The sequence below is a fragment of the Giraffa tippelskirchi genome, chromosome 8, assembly GCF_054371585.1.
Source record: "Giraffa tippelskirchi isolate mGirTip1 chromosome 8, T2T-mGirTip1v1.2.pri, whole genome shotgun sequence".
Lineage (NCBI taxonomy): Eukaryota > Metazoa > Chordata > Mammalia > Artiodactyla > Giraffidae > Giraffa > Giraffa tippelskirchi.
In genome coordinates this window covers 88,057,704-88,080,846 of record NC_137282.1, presented here as the reverse complement: position 1 = coordinate 88,080,846, position 23,143 = coordinate 88,057,704, and the positions used below count along the sequence as shown (strand labels likewise).

The following is a 23,143-nucleotide window of genomic DNA, read 5'->3' as shown; positions in this document are numbered from 1 at the left end:
TTAAGTAAACTTCAGAATGCTTTAGGTGGTATTCCAGACATTGTGAAGGTAAGGATTGGTACTCAGATGTGTTATCTTTTGCACCAGTCACCCTACTCAACATCTGCCATTATTTAAAATGCTGGGAACTACTAAAGGTGATAGTGGTTTTTTTAAAAAAAAACTTTATTGGGAGTATAGTTGATTTACAATGTTGTGTTAGTTTCAGCAAAGTGAATCTGTTGTGCAAATATCTACTTTTTTAGATTGTTTTCTCATACAGCTCTTTATAGAGTATTGAGTAAAGTTGCTTTTGCAATACAGGAGATCCTTATTAATTGTGTGTTTTGTATACAGTAGTATGTATATGTCCATCCCACTCTCCGTAAGTGTTTTTCTATGTCTGCGACTCCTGTTTCTGTTTTGCAAATAAATTCGTGTCGTTTTTTAAAGACTTTTTAAGATTGTGCATATAAATGATCATCATATGACCTTTGTCTTTCTCTGACTTATTTTGATAATCTCTAGGTTCATCCATTATTTCATTTTTTATGGCTATATATAATACCATATCTTTATCCATTCATCTGTCGATGGACATTTAGGTTGCTTCTGTGTTTTGCTGTTGTAAATAGTGCTGCTGTGAACATTGGGATGATAGTGATATTAATTGGAAACTATTGCTACTATCAAGATTGGCTGGAAACTTGGACATAGCAGCCAGAAAGTCTCTTACCATTGTACACTATGATATTTTGTAGTCATTTAAACCATATATATTTTTCTATCTTTGGCAAGTGACAGATGACAAACTTTTTTCCAATATGGAAATTGTTGAATGTCTATACAAGGATAGAGAATGGTATAATGGATGCCCGTGACCTCTATAGTTAACTACATGTGGCCATTCTTGTTTCTGGTCCCTCTCCCCCTTCCATTTTGAAACAAATCCTGAATCTTATTGTAACTCTTAATTTTGATCTTGGTCTTATAGTGAAATATTGGTTTAAACTTTACTTCTCAGTCATCTTGTAAATCTGCCAGAGGTGGGAAGACAGTTCTGTACCCAGCTAGATGGAGCCCTTCTGTTACCACATTTTGGCTGTTGGGCAAGGAAAAAGTGGACTGAACTTTTTGAAGAAAATAACACATTTTATCAGGTTAAAAATTCTTAAAAATACCATTTGAGCTAGAGACATTCCTATTTAAAGCTGCCTCATGTTTATTTTAGCTAGTTACATGGATTAATTTTTTTTCTTTTAACCTTTGACCTACAGGAATCCTACGAGGACGGCTGTGAGGATTATCCTACTTTATCAGAATATGTTCAGGATTTTTTGAATCATCTTACAGAACAGCCTGGCAGTTTTGAAACTGAAATTGAACAGTTTGCAGAGACCCTGAATGGCTGGGTTACAACAGATGATGCTTTGCAAGAACTTGTGGAACTCATCTATCAACAGGTGGGTTGGCTGACAGCTTCCCTGATGCCGGAAGATGGTGGCCGCTCCTTGAGGGGAGCCAGGTTCATGTTCACCAGCCTCCACCTTCCTTGACTCTTCATGGTTCATGGGAGCTTTTAAGTCTCAGTTGTACAAAATTTCTGTAGTTAGGGATCTAGGACTGTAGCCAAGGCTCTGTACAGGCATTTGGAAGGAGCGTTGGACACTTATGAGGACACTACATGAATATCTTGCTTTTTTCCAAACCCGTTTTACAAGAATCTGCCATTATTGGAGTAGGAGAGAAAAAGTCACGGGAGAAGTTTTTTGCCTCGTAAATGATTCTTTATTTAAAAAAAAAAAAAAGGACTATAAACACTCTGACTTGAATCTTAGTGTTTCTGCTTGTCTTTAAAATTTTCAAGGATTTTTATTTTAATTCCTTAAAAAATCTAATGTCAGTCTAGGTTATTCACACAAAGTTTAGTTTTAATCTTAGCATATTAGTCATTGATACATTAATGTTGTTTTAAGGGGGAAAACATACCACTCAGTTTTGAAGATAAATTTAAGGTCTGTGAGTGAGACTGGCCAAAAACAATAGGAGATAAACGCTGCCCGAGATTATATTTCTGTTTAAGTCATTGCTGAAGGAGCAGCTCTAACTTGGATATATGAAAGGGTGACTTATAGCAGGTCGATTTTTTTTTTTTTTTTAACTGTACTTAGTGTTTCATTTGACTACTTTTCTAGTTTGTTCTCAATTGTTTCTAGACTCCAGTATTACCTGGCCAGTTCTTAGATTTTTTTTTTTTTTGAAAATGCCTGAGCTTTTAGGAAGATAGAACTGCTCTGTTTGTCCTGACTCCTACTTTTGACATGAAAACTAGCTGTTCATCTTCCGTGGGAAACTAGTAAGAAATATCTAAACTCATATCATGGAGCATGGAGATACAAAGGTTAAAACCTTTTTGGCTGAAAAAGTTAAAATTGATTGTCAGTGGAAGTAAAGTTGAGGTATAGCAGGGATGCAGGAAACTTTAATGACCAATTTTGTTATCTTTAAATTTACTTTAAATTTTAAGAGCAAAGGGAAACAGGCAGTGCCAATAATGAGAAAAGTATAGAATTTGAAATTTTAAGTCTTTTGTGATACCAGATACACATACATGAATGTCAGGAGAATCAGTCTTTCTTCCTAGATGAGAAATGTATAGGGTCCTATGTGAGCAAGGAGATAATTAGAAATAAAATGTTCTAATTATAAAGTACTTCATGCCTGGCAGTGCTAAACACTTGACCTGTAATTAACTCACTTAATCCTTGGTGGTTGTAAGGTATTAACGTTTATCCCCATTTTTATACATAGCTTAACAGAGGTTACATGACTTGTCTAAGGTTGCACGTGAGTAACTAGACCCAACAAAGGGTCGGAGGGGCATCAGGCCATTTGTTAGGTCTAGACTCTGGTTAACTACTGCCTTTGTGATAAGTCCCTTAATGTGTGTGCTCTAGTGTTCTTTAAAAACTGCAGTGAAAGTTAAACTTCTTGAGTACTTTGGTTATATCACCCAGTCTTTGATATTCAGTGTTTTTCCATTGTCTTATTAAAAATATTTTATTTCTTTTGATTTTCTCTTTACCTTGAGTGTTGGGAGTGTTGCTGAAATGTTAATCTTTTGCATCAGGTATCTTAATTACCTCTATAGGAATCAGACTGAAGCTCAGGGAGGTTTAGTAATGTCCAAGGTCACAAAACAGGCCTGTCTTGTTCTGGACAGCTAGATGCTAAAGTTGGTGCCATCCTATTCCTGAAAGATAACCTCTGATCAATAGTTTCACAAATACTCTTCATAATTGGCACTATGCAACTGGGTACCTGTACATATTTTATGCAGAAATGAGCAAAGAGATTATCTCTTTGCCTTCTCCTAACCTCAGGTAAATGATGGGAAGAGCTTGCCTTAATGTTTTTCTTTGTATTTATTCTGGTTCCTGGTGTAAGTTTGGGAGGGAGAGTTAATTTCCTTATGCCTAAAAATCATAAATGAGTTGTACCTTTCTGTACAGTATTGAAGGTAGGAATGTTTTTTCCTCTTTAGAATATTGCTGTGAAGTGTTTGCATTAATGACTTGATGTATCTATGTCATACAAAACTTTTTTTTCTTTTTGAAAGGCCACATCTATCCCCAATTTCTCTTACATGGGAGCGCGTCTCTGTAACTACCTGTCCCATCATCTGACAATTAGCCCACAGAGTGGCACCTTCCGCCAGTTGCTACTTCAAAGGTCAGTGTGAACGTATGAGAGTGAAGGAGAACTCCTTCCTAAACATGCTAGAATTTGACCATTCTTCTTGCCAAGATTGCATGTCATAGGAAGTTGCAGGGAAGAATAGGGCAGACCATTCTTATTTTGAATATAGTATTAAAAGTTTATTCTCATATCAGTAATGGTCTCTGCCTTTGGTTTTGTGCCTGGAAGGGCCTTTTCTTTTTCCAAGATCTTAAAAATGGTCACTTTACATATTTCTTTGTACTTCCTTTTGGCTTGAATAAGGATCTAATTTCACTTACTGCCACACATTTAACCAGTTTTTCCCATATTACATTTTTGAATGATCCATTCCTTATTGATTAAAAGTGCTACCTTTATTGTACTACATCCTTACATTTGGGTTGATTCTGGACTTTAATTATATTCTATTCGTTACTTTTCTCTTCCTGATTTATTACCATGCTATTAAAAAGCTCTGATTTTCTCACAGCTAGTCTAGTTAGTTCCCCATTTTGTGTGTGTATGTGGTCTTCTTTGCTACTCTTGCATGTTTATTTTCTCCAGACTTTAGAATCAGCATGTGAAATTGCACAGACCTTGTTAGTATTTATTGATGTTTTGGGATGACATTAAATTTATGAGCTAATATAGGGAAGTTTTCTTATAATTTGAGTTTTTTAATCAATAACAAATTGTTTTTGAGTTTATTATAATTTGCCTATTAGTTCTTTGAAAATACTTTTAATGGTTGCAAAGTATTCCATCGCGTGGCTAAACTGCCCTTTAACAGAATAGATTCCAAAAGTATACTCCAGAGACACTTAAAATTAAGCTTTTGCCGAAAGCGAAACTTCAAATACCTTAGTAGAAGACAGATTGTGCTGTTGATGTAACTGGCTAGTCATTTGGGGTGGGGAAAACAAAGATAGGTTCTTGTCTTACTCTCTACACCAAAATGTATTTCAAATATAAAAACAGTAAATACTAGAGAAAAAATTGACACAAAAAAATTAGGTTGGCAAAGCCCTTTAAGACATAATACCCACAGGCCCTAAAAGAAGAGATTAAACTTAATTAAATATAGATTATAAAATTGGGGTCGTAATTTATATGAAGTAAATTAAAAATAGAGAAATTTGTAACACATGACAATGAGCCCATTTATTTAATATGAAAAGAAGGGCCTCTTAGGAATGAGTAAGAAAAAGGCAAGTATTTTAGTAGAAATATTTGGAATGACTGGATAGGTGCAGTTTGGGAAAATGTAAATGACAAATTTATAAAAAGATAGCTAATCTACTTAATAATTTAAGAAGTACAATTTAGAACTTCTGGAAAGGTATAAAAGTAGGCATTTGAAGAGGGAGGGTGGCAGAAAGGTTTGCTTATCTTCCCTTGTGCTGCTCACCCTTGGAAATGGACTGAGCCCCCGCTCTTGGAAATTCTGATACTAGACTGAAGTTGAGCCTGGGCATGGTTTATAAAGCTCTCCCAAGTGATTCTACTGTGAAGTCACAGCTGAGAACCAGTCTTCTGACGCTTCTGATTATATACCCACTGTGTATGCTTCTCTAGTATTGGGATATGGTCAAAGCTATTAACATGGAGAAATGATACTCATGTAACAAGCAAAAAGGTAATCTTATTAACTGAAAAATGTAGACATACTTTGAAAAAAGACAGAAGTTACCTTCATAGCAGTTATCTCTAGGTTGTAATGTCTTTGTTCTTTTTATTTCAAAAAGGTTAAAACCAAAATATAACCATGTGTTGCTTTTATAATTGAAAATCTTTAGCTTAAAGTTTTAGGGTCTTTTCCTTTCACCAAGATAATCAGCCATGCACAAGGGTAGGGATTTACATTTGTACATAACTGACGTATATTAATGTATAATCTAATAGCATTGATAGAACCAAAAGGTCACTTCATCAAAGCTCTTTCCTGAAAAGTCATGAGAGGAAGGACAGACAAAGGAAAGTAGCCAAGGCGCTTGGTTAACTGAATTGGCATTAACGGATCCTTTCCATTATTAACCAGAGTATTCTATTTATAGATATCCCAACTTTTTTTCTAATGAGTTAACTTAATATGTTTGAAAAGATAACCAACAATGCTTTCTTAAAAAGCCTAGTGAGATAATAAAGTGAGGTGGTGGTGGGTTTTTGTTTTTTTAGTGCCAATATACAACAAACCTCATGAAACCTATGCTGCTGTAACTTGTTGCAAACTTGATCTAATAGGCTTATTTTCAACTATTGTTACCAATTTCTTAAAACTGAGAATCATTGTATGAAAGATAATACATATTCTGATACCTGCAATAGACAGGAACACTAATTACAGAAAATCAAAATGTTGGTGCATTGTGCTTGCCTCTGTATTGCTTGTGAACAACCACACTGACAAATGTTTATCTTACTTGATTATTTAAAAAAACAAAGCAATATGAGATTACAAAAGGTATGTCTTTATTAGATGTCGGACTGAATATGAAGTTAAAGATCAAGCTGCAAAAGGGGATGAAGTGACTCGAAAACGATTCCATGCATTTGTACTCTTTCTGGGAGAACTTTATCTTAACCTGGAGGTGAGTACTTTTCAGTAGTGACAAAGCCTAAGAATATAAATTGCTCTCAAGGGATTTGTGTTTACCATAGTCTTTTACAACATTAGGGATGAAATGGGAGAGAAAAAAAGTCTCAGTACCTACTCATGATAGTTGTGTGGTTGTTGTTTAGTCGCTAAGTCGTGACTGACTCTTGTGACCCCATGTACTGTAGCCCATCAGGCTACTCGGTCCATGAGATTTCCCAGCAAGAATACTGGAGTGGGTTGCCATTTCCTTCTTCGGGGATCTTCGTGACCCAGGGATGAAACCCACATCTCCTTCATTGGCAGGCAGATTACTTAGCACTAAGCCACCAGGGTCTGTCTTCAAATGGAACACATATACTATTCTGTCTTCCTGTTCATGGGAAGGGTGTTGGGAGATGGTTACTAAGCACTTTAAAGTCATTATATACTTTTGGAAAGCCATGGTTTACATGTGATTTTAAGCTTTTGGAATACAGACAGTCACACTTTTTTGAATCCTTATATCATAAACATTAGCACATTTTAGTTTGACTTTCAGATGGTGACTCAAAAGCAGCTTGTCCTATGGAGCACAAAGCTTTGAGTGAAGAGGGAAGAGATTAAACTTCCTGAGGTTTTTTTTTTTTTCCCCACCTAACTCACCCTCTTGTAGTTCTTTTTGGTCCTATTGTATATATTAATTTTCCACATAACCTGTTATTTGTACAAAGTCTACAGCTGAATTGGTGGTATACTTGAGTATATGCTTGTTGGTAGGCAACATAAGTGCTGAATGTTACTTTGTAATGGATTTACTTGTTTTTTGGTTTTTTTTTGACCAGTTATTCCCAGATATAGGTATAGTGTCTTAAAACCCTGATTTGGGGACTTAGTATTGTAAATGCCACTGAAAAGACACATGAATCTACCATCAGGTGTACGTCTCAGTGCATCTAGATCTTTGTCCAGTCTTGTTCCTAATTTACTATCCATTTTTACCACAGATAGCCTTAATTTAAAAAAAAACTCATGCCTTAATCTTATTTTGGTATTAAGCCAAATAAGAGCACCTATATCAAATGTGCTTTAAATGAATTGTCACTTTAAGAATGCTATTGAATTTCCTGTGTAGAAGTAATAATATGTGTAGGGAGAATGATAAAGATAAAACAGGATTCCTGAGTCTATAGTTCTTCAAGCCAGAGAGCTGAGATACATGTTCCATTGTGATATAAATTAAAGTGTTTTTAAATAGTATAAAAGGCCCAAAAAAGCTCTGTGTTCCCCAAAAGATGTTAACTTTATAGACTAGAGACTGCTTTATGAAGCAGTAAAATTAAGAGGCTTAAATTATCCTGACGGTGTGTTTTGTTTTAATTTAAAAAACACTTTATTTTTCCAGCATTTTGGTAAGCCATTTATGTATCCGTATTTTGGCATGGTTGCTTTTTTTCTTTTGCCCCAAAAGATCAAAGGGACAAATGGACAGGTTACAAGGGCAGACATTCTTCAGGCTGGTCTTCGGGAGTTGCTGAATGCCCTCTTCTCTAATCCTATGGATGACAACTTAATTTGTGCAGTAAAATTGCTGAAGGTGGGTTTTACTTATTTTTTTCTTAAAATCTAAAATGTTTTATCCCTCTAGTGCATAACTTAGAGGAAGGGAAGTACAATACATATAATACACAAATTCAAGATTAAGTTATCTAAGTTAAACACTTTTTTGTCTCTCGAATGTAAATATTGGAAGAGCAGTATACACTTACTGCTTAATAGAAGCAGCAAAATTTAAAAGTAAAAAATGGAAGTTCTTCACCCTTTTTGTAAAGTCCCTTTCCTTCCTTTCCTCTGTATGTGTGCTCTCATAAGATCTTATTCTGTTGTGGTTTGTTGTTTTTTTTAATCACCCAATGAGAATCTTGGATTTTTGCATGAGTCTTTTTTCAGTAGCTTCCAAGTATTCCGTTGTATGCATGCACATTGTTTATCCATTCTATCCTTGAACAGTTATTTTCAGTTTAGCCACTGCAGCACTGTCAGTAATCTTTAATTATATCTTTATATATGCAGTTGTTTATGTAAGTTAAATTTCTACACATAGATTTGGTGGCTCATTGAGAGATAATGCCAAATTTCCCTTCCAAATGCTTATTAACCAGAGTGTATTCCCACCAACAGTGAATGAGCATACCTCTTTCCCTATATCCTTAATCAGTGATGGGAGAATCAATCCTAGATTTTATGTTATCATTGTGATGAGTAAAAACAAAAACATTTTAATTTGCATTTTCTTGGTGAAAATCACAAGTGAAGTTAAGCTTTTTTTGGTTTATAAGCAGTTTTTTTCCCACAATTTCTGTGAATTACCTGTTTCTGTCCTTAACTTTTTCCTGATGAAGTTTGTGTTTTTTTAAATTCTGAGTTTCTATACTTATTGGATGTTGTATATAATAAAAAGTGATGTTGGTTAAAATTTTATACCTATTTTAGTCATACAGCAAATCTACTGTATACTCATTGGCATATAAAACCTATGATTAAACTTCTGCTATAGTTCATTCCTTTTCCTTGTCAAGAACAAAGTATAGTGATTCTTGAATATTAGATGGTAGAAAATAATTGGGAATATTTAAGTTGCTAAATTCATCCTGTTTAAAGAATGCTTGAACAGCTGCTAAGATCTTTTTAGAATTTCTATACTTCATTGAATTCTTTTTTTTTTTTTTTCTTTTACTGATACTTGCTTGTTTAGTTGACAGGGTCAGTTTTAGAAGATGCCTGGAAGGAAAAAGGAAAGACTGACATGGAAGAAATTATTCAGAGAATTGAAAATGTTGTCCTAGATGCAAATTGCAGCAGGTAGGAAAAGAACTAGTATAGATAGCCAGTAGATATTCCTTGCTTTTTCTTTGGGGGTGTTCTTAGTCTGTTGTACTTTTTCAGAATAATCTTTATAGATCCACAGAAATTTCTTCCTTTACCTATGGATTCTGCTCACCTAGCCATTTCCTTCAATTATGCTTATAAATAGAAGAAGTTAAGATATTCCTGTGGGACTGTCAATGTATGGCAAAACAAATAAAAAAAAAATATTCCTGTGGGAATGTGAGTCCATTAAAAAAAGATTCATACTTTAAATTCAATAAATACTTGGATAAAGTACAACTGTAAATCCAGTTAGAGGTATAAAAATGTTAGCAGGATCCCACTGCCTTTGAGAACCATATATAGTCACAGTTACCTGGAACAAGTATCAAGGCTGTTTATTCCACAAAAAAAAAAAAAAAAGACAGCAGGCGCTGGGCAGTGGGGTACACGCACGCAGCTTTCATCTCAGTTGCATGAGAGAGCAGTTCTTATCCTTTGGCCAGTGCTGGATGCTACTGACCAAGTGTGGCTCTCAGAGGTGAGGACTAGCCCTTCAGTGGGTGGCACTGTGGGAGTCTGACCTCGATAAAGCTGAAATTGCTGCCAAGCGTAGTGAGGCCCAGGTAAACATCTAGAAGTGGTTCTTTGAAGTCCCTCTTCCTCCCATGGCGTTAGATCATCCTTTCCACAGCACCATCAGTGAGGGTCAAAGGCACACAGATCTCACTGGAGATAGCTTCCCTCCTGCGAGAGTCTGAAGGGTACTATTGCCATAGCTCTGCCCTTTTGGAAGGAAGAAATTGTTCTCCAGGTCAAGGAGAGGAAAGAAGTACTGACTGTAGCCCATGGCACCAACCTTCTGGGGCCTTGTCAAGCATCTGGAGAGGGTCTCTGAAGAGGCTAGCAGGGAGCTGAGACTGCCAACTGGCATTCCCATTGTCTATGAATTGGACAGGAGCATGAAGCCCAGCAAGCCTGTGCAGTTCCTAGGGCATGAGGAGACGGTGTGTAAAGCCATGGAAGCTTTGTGCCCAGGGCAAGGCCAAGAAGGAAGAGCGAGCAGCAGACTACTCCCAAGGACACCCTCCCTGCCCCTCTCATTCCTCTGCACTTCCCCCCTGCAGGTGTCACAACAACCACATCCGTGTAGGTGGTAGTTCCGGATGAAGACTGGTGGCTCCCCATTTTGTATTAGCTTTTTTGTCTCTTGCACCCACTCCCTTCATACACTCTAGTTAGAATGGCATGTCTGGGGCAGGGTCCTCAGTCCAAGCCGAGGGAAGCCTTGTTCAAGAAGGTCAACAGGTAGTAATTCAGGGGCATTTATCAGTGCTTTATTTATTATAAGGACTTGTTTGAGTAATGGTAGGGTAGCCATGTTAAGGTGTGAGCAATGAGGGGAGGCAGGAGAGCCTATTTGTGTTTCCAGGGGCCAGTCCTGTACTATCCTGTAGTCAAGTGACCGTGTGGCTCTAGTCATTACAGTGGGAAATGAATGTAACCTGTTATGATTCAAAGAAATATTTCCTCCCTGGCTCCAGGAGATTGAGATCGATCCTGAATGTTTCTGTGTTGTCTTTATTTTTACAAAAAGTTATATAATTAAAAACATTCTGAGGTTTCTGGTGGCAGTTGCAATATTACCACATGTGGTCATCATTCCTTACACCACCATGGGATAAACTCCTTAACTTCTAAGCTGTAGGAGTTCATCCTTTGATGTAAGTTAGAATCCTTCCTCTCCTTATTTTATGGCAGTGAAATGCCTCTTGATCAAGTCCAAGTGTCTCTTTCACTGTGCCCTGATTTCTGAATCTTGTTCCAGTTGCTTGGCCTGCCACTTGGGCCCACAACTCATTTGAACATAACTGTACTAAATCTTTTTTTTTTCCAGATCAGTATAATAAAGGAGTGATGTTCATTTTTTAAAGGAGATAAATTTGTTTCATTATAGGAAATGTCTAGAAAATCAATGCATGTTAAATTTTTAAAACAAAGTTTTAAGCATCTGTGATATATTAGATATATTAGAGAATGGTAATGCTTGCTCGTCTTAACTCATTTTAATTTTTGTCTGCAGAGATGTAAAACAGATGCTTTTGAAGCTTGTAGAACTCCGGTCAAGTAACTGGGGTAGAGTCCATGCAGCTTCAACATACAGGGAAGCAACACCTGAAAATGATCCTAATTATTTTATGGTATGCCAATGGTTGCATTTTAAGTTTGGTTATTGCTTGAATTCAGATTCTGGTAATTTGTAGATAAGTTACATAAAGCAGTTCTCAGAATTTAATATAACAGTTCTTCACTGACTTAGGGTCAAGTGGCAGCCATGGAATCCTCAGTGAAAGGGTAGACTAGAGAAAGGGCCATTTAAAGGCAAGGGAAATTGATAAGGCTTGGCTTGGACTTGGGTGAAGTGTAGGAATTCCTTGAAGCAGTTTTTCCAGAGAATTCATGATCAAAGGCCTGTATTTCAAACTTTTACTGGCATTTTGTAGTAAATTAAGAAAATGAAAATGGTTACCAGGCCAGTGATGCTCTGAAGCTCTCAATAGGACAGGCATAAAGAAACCATGGAGAAATGCTTTTATTATAATCCAGTCTTGGAGATGGCTTTAAAGAAAAAATGGTGGTGGGAACCACAGCTAAAAATCAGTTGACCTTAAATCACAATGCACAATAGACCAAGTCACTTAGAGTGTGATGGGCAGTAGACAGCAGGGTTAGACATAAGAACTGGAGACAAGAAAATAGTCATCTAAAGACTGTAGGCTTTTCCAGTGAAGTGGAAATGGCTGCTAGGAAGTTTTTTGCTTGTTATTGCATTATCAGGTACAGTTGAGTGACCTCAGCCATGTTCTATTAATTAATGTGCTTTTAAAAAATCAATTCTGAAATAACATATTTTAATCACTCTTGATTCCTCCTAGAATGAGCCAACATTTTATACATCTGATGGTGTTCCTTTCACTGCAGCTGATCCAGGTATGTCATCTCAGCCATTTTCTGCCCATTTATTGGTAAGATATTGAATTACAGAAAATGATACCCTCACCAGCATGAAGCTGTAGCTTTTTGAAGAAGTCACATCATTCTAAAATATAGGGTAAAGTTTTGTCTTACTAGAATATTCTCACAGTTACCATTTGGAACTACTTCAGGTTGAACATCTGATTCAGTATATAGTACCTTGTCACCTTAACAGTGAAGGACTGGAAGAATCCCTCAATTAAATGCAACCATTTTTATCTTTTCTCTAATACTTTATTTTTAATACTCTAAACTTTTAGGTAGTTAGAATGAAAGGGAAGGATGGTTCTAGTTCACTATATAGTCTGCAACTTTCATTGGTACAGGTTAATACTTGCAGATACTAAGAATTGTGGATTTTATTAATAGTTGGTGGGTCAGTTAATTAAAATCTAAATCTGTGCACACTTCTTCCAGAAAAGGGCCATTTGTAAAATGATTGCTTTAAATGTGGTAAACAGAACTGAACTGTGAGCAAGAGAAAATTTTCCTACTTAGTACAACCTCATAGCCAGCTTATCAGAATTTTCTCCTTTGTTTCCTCTGGATTGCAGGCACTGACTGTCCTATGCCTCTAGGACAAAAAGGTTGAAAGAACTGCTTAACTTCTCAACTTTTTAAATTATGAATTACAGACATAAGTACAATTTAAAGTTGAAAAATTAAACCGCTCTTTTGACCTCTTTGGTGGTTTTTATATTGTTGAGTATTTCAAAACTGGCCAGTTTGATTCACTGTCAAGATAAACCAGTTTCACTATATCATTATATATCTTCGGTCTTCTAAAAGAAATAAAACTGTATAGATCATACTAAACCATTTTCTTTTACTGTAATTGATCTTTCACCCTCAAGTCCAGTCCTTCCATAATTTCCCTCCTAGGGTAATTACTATCCTGACGTTGGTGTCATTGTGTTGTCTTTTTACTTCATATGTCTGTAAGTTATAGGTATTACCATACACAGTAGTATTAACCTAAAAGATAGCTTATTGTGCATGTCTTTTTGCAGCTTACTTTTTTACTCAGTAATTTTGGTGTTTATTCATGTTGAGATATATAAATGCCAAATGATAATGTACTGGGAGTAAACCACAATTTATAGATTCCCTCCCCTTTGGGCCCCACCCCTGTTTTTTACAATGAGGGGGTGGTTTGCACTTACTACCCATAATACCATGCAAACACCTTTAAGAATCGGTGCATATAGAGAAATTTCCTTAGGGTAAGGAAGTAGAATTGTTAGATTATAGGTGATATGCATCTTCAGCTTCACTAGATGTTGCTAATCTGCTTTCCATCATGGCTATACAGCTTAATATTCCTACCAGCAGCATATGAAAGTTCCTGTTTCCCATTGTTGATTAATACTTACTGTTACCAGACTTATTTTTCTTTCACCAGACCTCTTTTTCTGGTTTCTGTGTTCTGTTTTTATTAACCTTTTGATTTCTTTGAGAATCACCTGATTGTGTCTTTTTTCACATATCTCTATTGAATCATTTGTTTTTCTTACTGATTTGTAATTATTTACATGATCTGGAAAGTGATCCTTAGTTTCTCCCAGTATGTGCTATCTTTACATTTTTTGTCTTATCATGTAGAAGCTTTGAGTGTTAGAGTCTTATTTGTGTCTATGACTTAATTTCCTTACTACAGTCAAATTGTGTTCTAAACTCGGTTGCTTTTTATATTTAGGTGTTTAATCCATCTGGCTAGCTTTTGTATGTGAGATATGATAGGAATTAAATATTCTATAGTTCCTCATTTCAGCATAGATGACGCTTCCTCTCTTGAATAAAATATCCCTCTGTGTACCATGTAACTCCCTATAAATTTGTGTCTTATTCCTGTGTCTGTGAGTGTGGATCTTCTGTTTGCCTTGACATCAATACTGCATTCTTTTTAAATTTTATTTATTTTCTGGCTCTGCTGGGTCTTTGTTGCTGCATAGGCTTTCTCTGGTTGCGGGGAGCAGTGGCTTCTCTCGTGGCTCAGGGGTTCTAGAGCACACAGAAACTTAGTTGCTCCGTAGCATGTGGGATCTTCCTGGACCAGGGAACAAACCTGTGTCTCCTACATTGGCAGGCAGATTCTTAACCACTGGACCACCAGGGTAGTCCCAATACTGCATTCTTAGTTATTCTTACATACTGTAAATCTTGCTGTGTCTAGTGAGACAGATTTTCCTTCTTCCCCTTATTCTTTGAAGCTGCCTTGATTCATTTTGGTTCTTTGATCTTCCTCTTGTATCTGTCTTTCCTATTTATTTCTGGTGACTCTGGAAATTTATTTTGGTTTTCAGACAGTTTTGTTTCTGAATTTTGTTCAAAGTATCTTGATCTTAAAGTTTCAAGGCCTTTTTTCTCATTCTCAATGAGCTTAGTTTTGCTTCATATTTTTAATTCTAACCCTACTGTTACTTGTCATATACAAAATTACTTCTTTATATTGTGATATTTTTTGCAATCTCATAATTTAGCTTTCTTAAACTTTTGAAATGTTTTCAAACTTACTGTAAAGCTACAAAAGTAAAAACAGTGAAAAAAACACCCATCTGCCTTTTACTCAGATGTACCTCTTTGGTTAACAGTATTTTCCATTTATCATTTGTTCTTTCCACATTCACTCTTTTTCCTTAAATCGTTTGAAGTTAAGTTACATATGTTATGGCCCTTTCATGACTGCTCCAGCATTCTAACTACTGCCTGTTTGTTTTTCTTTATGAAAAAGCCTTGCGACTTGGATTGTAGGAACATGTATCCAAAGGGGAGTTTGTATTTGCTGCGCCAGGAGCCGCAGGGGTAACACTGGCTTGGAACAAATTTTTTTATTTTCTTGTCATAGAGATTCTTTATGTGGATAATAGAAATTTGAAATGCATACCCATTGTTAAAAATTCTCTGGGGAATTATCTTTCAATTAAAAATAAATTAATTAAAAAAAATTATCTGGGGAACCAGTTTCTTCACAGTATTTCTGTCCTGATTCCAAACGAAGGCAGGGACAACCAAACTTACTTGCCATCTCCCTTTACCACTGAGGTTTTTCATTTTTCTCTTGGTTCACCTTTTGCTTGAAATACCAGTTCTTTGTCCTGGGTTTGTGTAGGTGAGATGGACGTGGGGCATGAATTCCATCTCCCTGTTTCACATGGACTCAAGATCTTGCCTTCTGACTATCTGTGGGTTTTAAAATCCAAGCCCTTAGTTCCTAAGACCGCTTGGTCTACCAGCCTCCCAGCTGTAAGAGTTATGTCACCTGGTGACGTGAGCTGGTGTGTGTGTGTGAGTGAGTGAGTGATGAGTGAGTGAGTGAATGTGAACTCATTCATACATCTAAGAGATTGTTTTATCTGTTGCTTTAAGTATTTATTGCAGGACGGTCTTATAGTTAAAATTATCTCAAATACCAAGATTGGATATCAAAAATATCACTAACCCTTTAAACTGGAATTAGTTTTATAGAGACTGACAATCTTGGAAAAACATGGTCTCTGTCAAGTTTAATGTAATTATATCACCCTCTTGAAATTTGAGGTAGGTGTTCACAAGAAACTGACTGTAAGAAAACTAGTTTTAATATACACTGACCCATTTTACTAATAAGAGGTAAGTGAAAGTGAAAATCGCTCAGTCGTGTCCGACTCTTTGCGACCCCATGGACTACATAGTCCGTGGAATTCTCCAGGCCAGAATACTGGAGTAGGTAGCCTTTTCCTTCTCCAGGGGATCTTCCCAACCCAGGGATCGAACCCAGGTCTCCCACATTGCAGGGTGATTCTTTACCAGCTGAGCCACAAAGGAAGCCCATAAGGGGTAAGGGCTTTATACATACTTGCTCATCTTAAAACATACTTGGTAACTCTGCCTAAGACATTGTCAAATGGAGACCTATAATACCACTTTCATACTGCCTTAGAAAGCCCAACCAAGGGAAAGTTGGTATAGCTGAAACACGTATCAGGTATCCACCTTCCATCTTTCTCTAAGGAGAGGGAAGAAAAGAAAATCTCCTCTACTCAGAACATTTGCTAGGTTAGCCTCCTCTGAGAAACTTTGAGCAAATGATGGCTCTTACCTGCTAGCCAGATAGCTCATTTTACTCCTTGAGAAGGAATAATGGAGCCAGAAGCTTAGGAGTTTCGATTGAAATCCCTCCTTGTGGAAGGACAAACAGCAGTATGGAAGAAACAAGTTAGGACAGTATCTTTTTTGATGAAAAGAAATAGAATGTAAACAGCACACACATTGGCTGTGAAGTGTACTCTGATGTGTTCATAGTGGCTTTGATTTCCATCATATATTTAGAGGAATATTATACTGTTCACCTCTGAACTGCACAGGTCTGTTTCTCTGTGATTTTTTCCACTAAATATGTACTATAGTACTTATGTAGAGTTAGCTGAATCAGCAAATACAAAGGAACTGTGTATAAGGAGGGCCAACCATGTTACATGTGGATTTTTGAGAGTGTGGAAGGTCAGTGACCAATAAGGGTCAATTGTATAATTTATGAGCATGTGGTGTGCAGGGGAAAGATAAAGCAAGCCAGTTAGAATGTAAGTTGTGTAAAAGATATTCTTAAAATACGTAAATGGAACCTTAACTGCTATTTAAATGTATCTACTTAAATGAAAAATCGTATTAAAAAAAATTTTTAGGGGTAACTTGGCCATTTCATACAAATATTTTTCAGTATTAAAAGTTTTTATTTTTTATAGATTACCAAGAGAAATATCAAGAGTTACTTGAAAGAGAAGACTTTTTTCCAGATTATGAAGAAAATGGAACAGATTTATCAGGGGGTGGTGATCCGTAAGTTCTTTAGATCCTTTTTTTGTTTTGGGAGTTTGGGTTTTTTTGGATTTTTGTTTGGCCATGCCATGCAGCTTGCAGGCGAGATCCTAGTTCCCCCTGCAGGGATTGAACCCAGCCCCCCTGCAGTGGAAGTACGGAGTCCTTGCCACTGAACTGCCAGGAAATTCCCATCTTTAGCTGCTTTGTGAGTTCCTGTGGCCACAGTTTGTGGATAGAGTTTATAGACTACAAAAGATGATGAAAGAATGTGCATTTTGAATTAATGATGTTAAAGTAGTATATATGTAGTAGTTATTTACTGGAAATTTTCAGATAGTTAAGGTGAAAAAACTATTAATGTAGTATATACAAACAGTTTTTATCAAATAAATTCTATTAACTTTAATACTATAAGATCTTGGGCAAGTTCTATGCCTTTTTCTCCATCTATTGAATTGGAATAGTAGCACCCCTCCTTGAATTTTTTTGAGACCTAAATGAAATACATAAATAACTTGGAGTAGCCACCTGGCACACAGTAAAAGTCTCAAAGCTTGGCTGTTAAGGGATTAAAATTAAAACACAGATAACTATATGAAAATGTTTGGAATGATAGACATATAAGACATATAAATTATAGTCCTGTATCCCATATCTCAATCTACCTGCCATTCTTTATGACAAAAGAAACTTTTATTGTATTACTCATTTATCATTAGATCATACTACATTTTGTATATAGAAGGACCAAGAGCTTGAGGTTTAGTCCCAGTTCTGTTAACAATTCATGTGAATTTGAACAGGCTACTTAGATTCTCCTCTTCATAAGTAGAGGACAGAAATAAATCTGTGACTTTAGTTTTTCTTATCCCATCTCATGTATTGTAGGTTTAAAAAAAAAATGAATCACATTTATTCTTTCTCCAGGTAGTGACATTTTAAATATAAGTCTGATTTTCTGATAGTGTCATACTTTTATATACCAGCTTAATAGAGAAAAATACAGGGATGTGGTTCCAAGCACAGTTAGGAAGGTTTAACCCTGCTGAGAGCACCAGTGGAAATTGAAAGTTGTCCTTGCCATTGAATGTCAGGTTATCCTCTATAAAGTTTAGCTTGGTAAGCGTTATATTCTCTTTGCCCTAATGAACTTGTGGCATTTCACTATGTGGCCTTGTACTAGAAATGAGGGAAGAAGCAGAAAGACCCATCAGCAATTGGTAGGACTGGCAAGATAATTTTGTCACGTGTTGGTCAAAAGGGTCCTGGGGGTGGGGAGACACATAACTTTCATGACTTAGTAACTTAGACATTATCTGAATTTAAAAAAAAAAAAATGTCATCTGTGCTGCTTTCACAGGTACTTGGATGATATTGATGATGAGATGGACCCAGAGATAGAAGAAGCTTATGAAAAGTTTTGTTTGGAATCAGAGCGTAAGCGAAAACAGTAAAGTTAAATTTCAGCGTATCAGTTTTATAAAGCAGTTAGGTTATGGTGATTTAGCAGAACACAGGAAAGCAAGAAAATGTGTCACACTTATACCAAATTAAGGATGTTGAGTTATGTTACTAATGTATGCAACTTTAATTTTGTTTAACACTCTCTGCCAAAATAAACTTTATTCCCTATAACTTAAAATGTGTATATATATATAATAGTTTATTATGTACAGTTAATTCCACTGTTTTGGCTGCAATAAAATCGATTTTGAAAAAAATGAAAAATGTTGAAAGTAAATTTTGCTAGCTGGTTAGTAGCTTATCCTTTAAATTCTACTTTTCTTGAGGGAAAAATTCTTAGCCTGGAAATACATATAACTGCAAATGTAGCATCCTTTCCTAGATATGAGTATTATAGCTTTCACTTAGTTTTACATTTAGTGTCTCAATGAATTGAGTTTCAAATATGAATCACAATCACAAATATCTTTAGGACTTGAAGTCTTAGAAATGTCATTAACAACTGATTTACATGTCCAGATGCTATTTGATACCAAGGGCTTTTAAAGTGGCATTTTAAAAAAAAGTAAGAACTCCCAACTGAACAACCAAGATCTTCACTGAGGATTTGTTGCAGTTCTAGAATTTTTTTTTTTTTAACCTAACCTCATTACTCTAAAAACCTAGAATATTATTCTGCTTCATTTATATGGCTTTCTCATTTTTGTTTTATAGCATAAGTTGCATTGACTTTTTTACTAGAGAATTTTACTAGATCTTTGTCACTCAAGTTTTCATCTGCTTTATAATTGATAAACCTTAAGAACCACTTTTCTAATACTTTTACTATAATGTGGTACCACCTAAGCCCTACGTTAGTAATATTTTTACCTATATCAAAAATCTTTTTCCAACTAACCAAAACTTAATGTACAAAAAGATTGCTTGTAAATATGCATGTAAATAGTTCTGTTAATAACCCACTGTTTTACATTTGGTACATCTGTGTCTGCTAATTCAGTTAGCTTTCTCACTTTTTGGCTTGTTTGGTCTGGATTAAAATTAGACTTTAAAAATAAAATTTAAATAGTTTTGTTTCCCCTAAGTTTTTGGAGTAGTATCTTGGAATTCTAAAGAATTTCTATTGAATTTTTTTACATGACATCATAAAATTAAGATTTGAAATCAAACTACTAGGATAGAAGATATTCAGTGTCTGTTGAATGAGTTTCAATGAACATTCACATCTACCTGGAAAAACTAGCAATTATGAAATGTAAACTCTTAGTGTTCTTATTGTAAAAGGCAAGTATATATGTAATTGGGGTTTTTGAAATTTGTAATAGAAATTTTTTCAAAATGGTGGCTAACGTGGCTGTTGCCTCAGTCTGAAGTTCTCTGAAGATTGTGCTCACTGTGAATGAATCTCAGGGATGAGGGGAAGGGCGTGTAGGAAAAGGGCTGGATGTTAGGCTGGGGCCAAGAATATGCTCACTGAATATTCTTTAAACTTTGTGCAGTTGCTCTGTGAATAACTACCCAGTTTTATCTACTGAATGTTACCAATATGCTATACTTAACAACAGCTAGCAATAGGATCAGTATGTTCCAGTTACTGGTACTACTTAAGTAACCGCCCAGACAATAACCATTTTATCATGCTCATGTTTTTGTGGCTTAGGAATTTGGACAGGGTACAAGAGGGGTACTATTTTTCTAGTCTGCAATGTTTGGGAAAAGTAAGGACTAGGGGTGGCTGGAACAGCTGGCTGCTGTAATCTTCTAGAGTCATCTTCACGCACATGGCTGATGACTGGGCTGAGGTGATGAAGCCATCCTTGACCTGAAGCAGCTACACTTGGCCTGTCCATGTGGCTTAGACTTCTCACAACATGGCAGCTGGTTAAGAGGGACCATTGCAAAGTACCCAGGAAGAAGCTGCATTCGGAAGCTGCAAGGAGCACTGTTTCCGCTACAGTCTCTCTGGGTTCTGAGTAGCTCGCTAAAAAGCCGTTATCAGATAGGAGGCCTTCAAGGAACATGTGGACATGTTTTAAAACTGCAGCAGTGCATACTGAAAGGAAGAGTTGGCCTTTAGGCTTGCCATGTCTTCCACAGAAGTACAGATCCGTACATTTTTGTAACAGGGATTATTAGTACAAATCTTGAATGACCAAGGACCCAAAGGTGCCAGTGAATGTTAGTCTTGTAACAAAGTGCAAATATTAGTCTTGGAAGTCGTGTCATTAACTCAGACCCTCTGTCTGTATTGTCAGTGTGCTGCAGCCAGAGACTACCAGAGCCACACCTGTCCCTGAATATGTTGAGTTTAGTACTTGTCGAGAGGCAGAATATCCACCATGGGGAACTATAGGGTATGTCAATAAGAGTGTTCAAAAGAACCTATTATAGGATTGGGGCTTTGGTTGGATAATTTGGGAGGGGGCCTAAGAAACTGGAGATTTGCTCTAGCCTGGATGCTGTCAGAAAGCAGGAGAATTCTATGATTGGGTATTTTATTCAGTCTTATCTGTCATGAGGACAGTAGGGTATGAATTAAGTTGTCATTGTTTTTTTAAAAAAATTGTCACATTTATTGAGAGGATGCTTGGTGTAAGAGTAAAAACCTATCTGGGACTGAAGGACTGAAAATCAGCTTAAACTGAAAAAGCAGCAGCCCTGCCTGTTAATCAAACTGGGAGGACAGACACAGATAAAGCCAGCTGCAGCTTAATAGGAAACGTTTTTCCCAAGGTCATGACCCCCAGTGTGTGTGTGTGTGTGTGTGTGTGTGTGAGAGACCAAGGCTTTGTTATCAGTGATGCTTTCAGACCTGCTTTGCAGTTCTCATCCATCTTTCTGGGGATAGTCAGTTGCTAAACTGCCCTCACCTCAAGATAGCAGCCAGTCCCTTAGTTAAACCCTGTTTCTAATCCTGCTACAGAAAAAACATCCAACACTGGTCTCTCTCCCCTTAGAGCTTCCTCAGAATTCCTCAGCAGGAGCCCAGACCTTACAATGAAGATGCGCTCCTCCCCCTGTGGAGAGCCCCATTTGAAGTGTACTTCCTTGCTTACCCATCAAATATTTTGTCAGACTACAGGCTTGAGCCCAGTGGTCTTTAGCTGACTAGACCTTAGCAGATAACAAATCATTTAAGGGCATGTACACTACTGCCATATTGTGTCAGCCTAGCAAAATGCCAACCCGGGATGAACTGGACATTGCTGCTGCATCCAGGCTGTGGGAGGTCATTTTCTGTTAGGTTGGTACTACTGTAAATCCATAGTCACCATTAGGCTGCCAGTAATCTTAACTGTGTTTCTTCATTCTCCTGCTCAATTCAAATCCTCTCTGCTCTGTCTGCCTCTTTATTCCCTGATGATTTGCTTCACGGAAAAAAAAAAAAGTCACTGGACAGATGTTCACAAATGCATCTGAATAGGAAGTATCCCTCCTATTATTAAAGAACAGTTATTCAACATGTGCTTGAACTCCACGCCCTCTCACACAAACTGTTGTTACTTGGTCTGTATTTTTTTAAAAAATATTTCTCCACTGGCCCTTTGCATGAGTTTGAATATGCCATTCCTCTCACCAAAAGAAATCTGGCCCTCACATTTCTCCCCAATAACAGTCCTGTCTCTGCTTCCTCATCAGACTTCCCAAGTGTTCTCCCTTTTTTTTTTTTTTTTGCCATTTTCTTACCTATTTGCTCTTTAAACCCACTATATATTCTGCCACTAGTATATACATCAGCCCTTATTACAGTCAACGATGACATCCATGCCATTTAATTGAATAAACAATTCTTTAGCTTGTTCTCTAGGCAATATCTGACACTGTCAACACCAAAACTGAAAACATCACAAGTGGCGTTGGTGGTAAAGAACCTGCCTGCCAATTCAGGAGACCCGGGAGATGTGGGTTCAATCCCTGGGTCGTGAAGATCCCCTGGAGGAGGGCACGGGTAACTCACTCCAGTATTCTTCCCCGGAGAGTTCCATGGACAGAGGAGCATGATGGGCTCTGGTCTGTGTGGGTCGCAAAGAGTCCAACACAACTGAGCAACTAACACACACAGGCATCTAGAATACAACGGCTTGCTTCCTCCATAGCTTTGTGCTGTTTCTCAGTGTGTGGTACTGGTGTTCCTCAAAGCTCAATCTTAACCATTCTTTTCTCATGTCACAATATCCTTGGACTAGCATCTTCTCCCAAAGCTTCAATTAGCAGCTATCACTTTCAAATAAATACGGAGGTCAATATCACTGCTGACCTCCATATTTATTTCTAATATCCTGATTCTAGACTTTTACTAACTTGTTTCCACTGGGAGGTCTCACAAAATTCATGTCGTACTATTCCCTGAACTTGTTCTTACACCCACCTCTCATTGAGGGCACTGACACCTATCCACTTTCCCCAACCAGAAACCTCTGGAATTGTTTTTAACTCTTACTGTTAAGTCATCCCCAAGATTTAAGAGTTGATCTAAATATTGGAACTGTGTTCTCCATTCTCACTGTCTAGTCTTGAGTCTGAACTGCCCTCATCTCTGCTGTTGCTCTTTGAAAAGCCTTTTGAAAGAGCCACACATCTGTTCTCATATCCTTCAATTCAGTATCCATTCAGCACTTGCAGGAATTTTTCTAAAGCATTGGATTGGCAAAAAAATCTTAATGCAGAAAGCACCGCAAAACCCCTCTGTAGTAGGCAAAAACCACT

The 23,143-nt window shown here is 36.9% G+C and overlaps 1 protein-coding gene and 1 pseudogene across 3 annotated transcripts in view; both read left to right on the top strand.

Moving 5' to 3' along the window:
- Window positions 1-18,700, top strand: part of PAIP1 (poly(A) binding protein interacting protein 1) — a 28,097-nt gene extending 9,397 nt beyond the window's left edge. For all 3 annotated transcript variants that reach the window (XM_081517663.1, XM_081517662.1, XM_081517661.1), the window contains exons 3-11: window positions 1,257-1,442; window positions 3,599-3,711; window positions 6,176-6,287; window positions 7,743-7,868; window positions 9,027-9,133; window positions 11,223-11,340; window positions 12,076-12,130; window positions 16,897-16,990; window positions 18,333-18,700. In XM_081517663.1, coding sequence (XP_081373789.1) covers window positions 1,257-1,442; window positions 3,599-3,711; window positions 6,176-6,287; window positions 7,743-7,868; window positions 9,027-9,133; window positions 11,223-11,340; window positions 12,076-12,130; window positions 16,897-16,990; window positions 18,333-18,426 — 1,005 coding nt within the window. In that variant the 3' untranslated portion in view covers window positions 18,427-18,700. The remainder of the gene's footprint in view (window positions 1-1,256; window positions 1,443-3,598; window positions 3,712-6,175; window positions 6,288-7,742; window positions 7,869-9,026; window positions 9,134-11,222; window positions 11,341-12,075; window positions 12,131-16,896; window positions 16,991-18,332) is intronic.
- On the top strand, window positions 9,341-10,309 carry LOC145517070 (phosphoglycerate mutase 1-like; annotated as a pseudogene).
- Window positions 18,701-23,143: the final 4,443 nt, after the last annotated feature.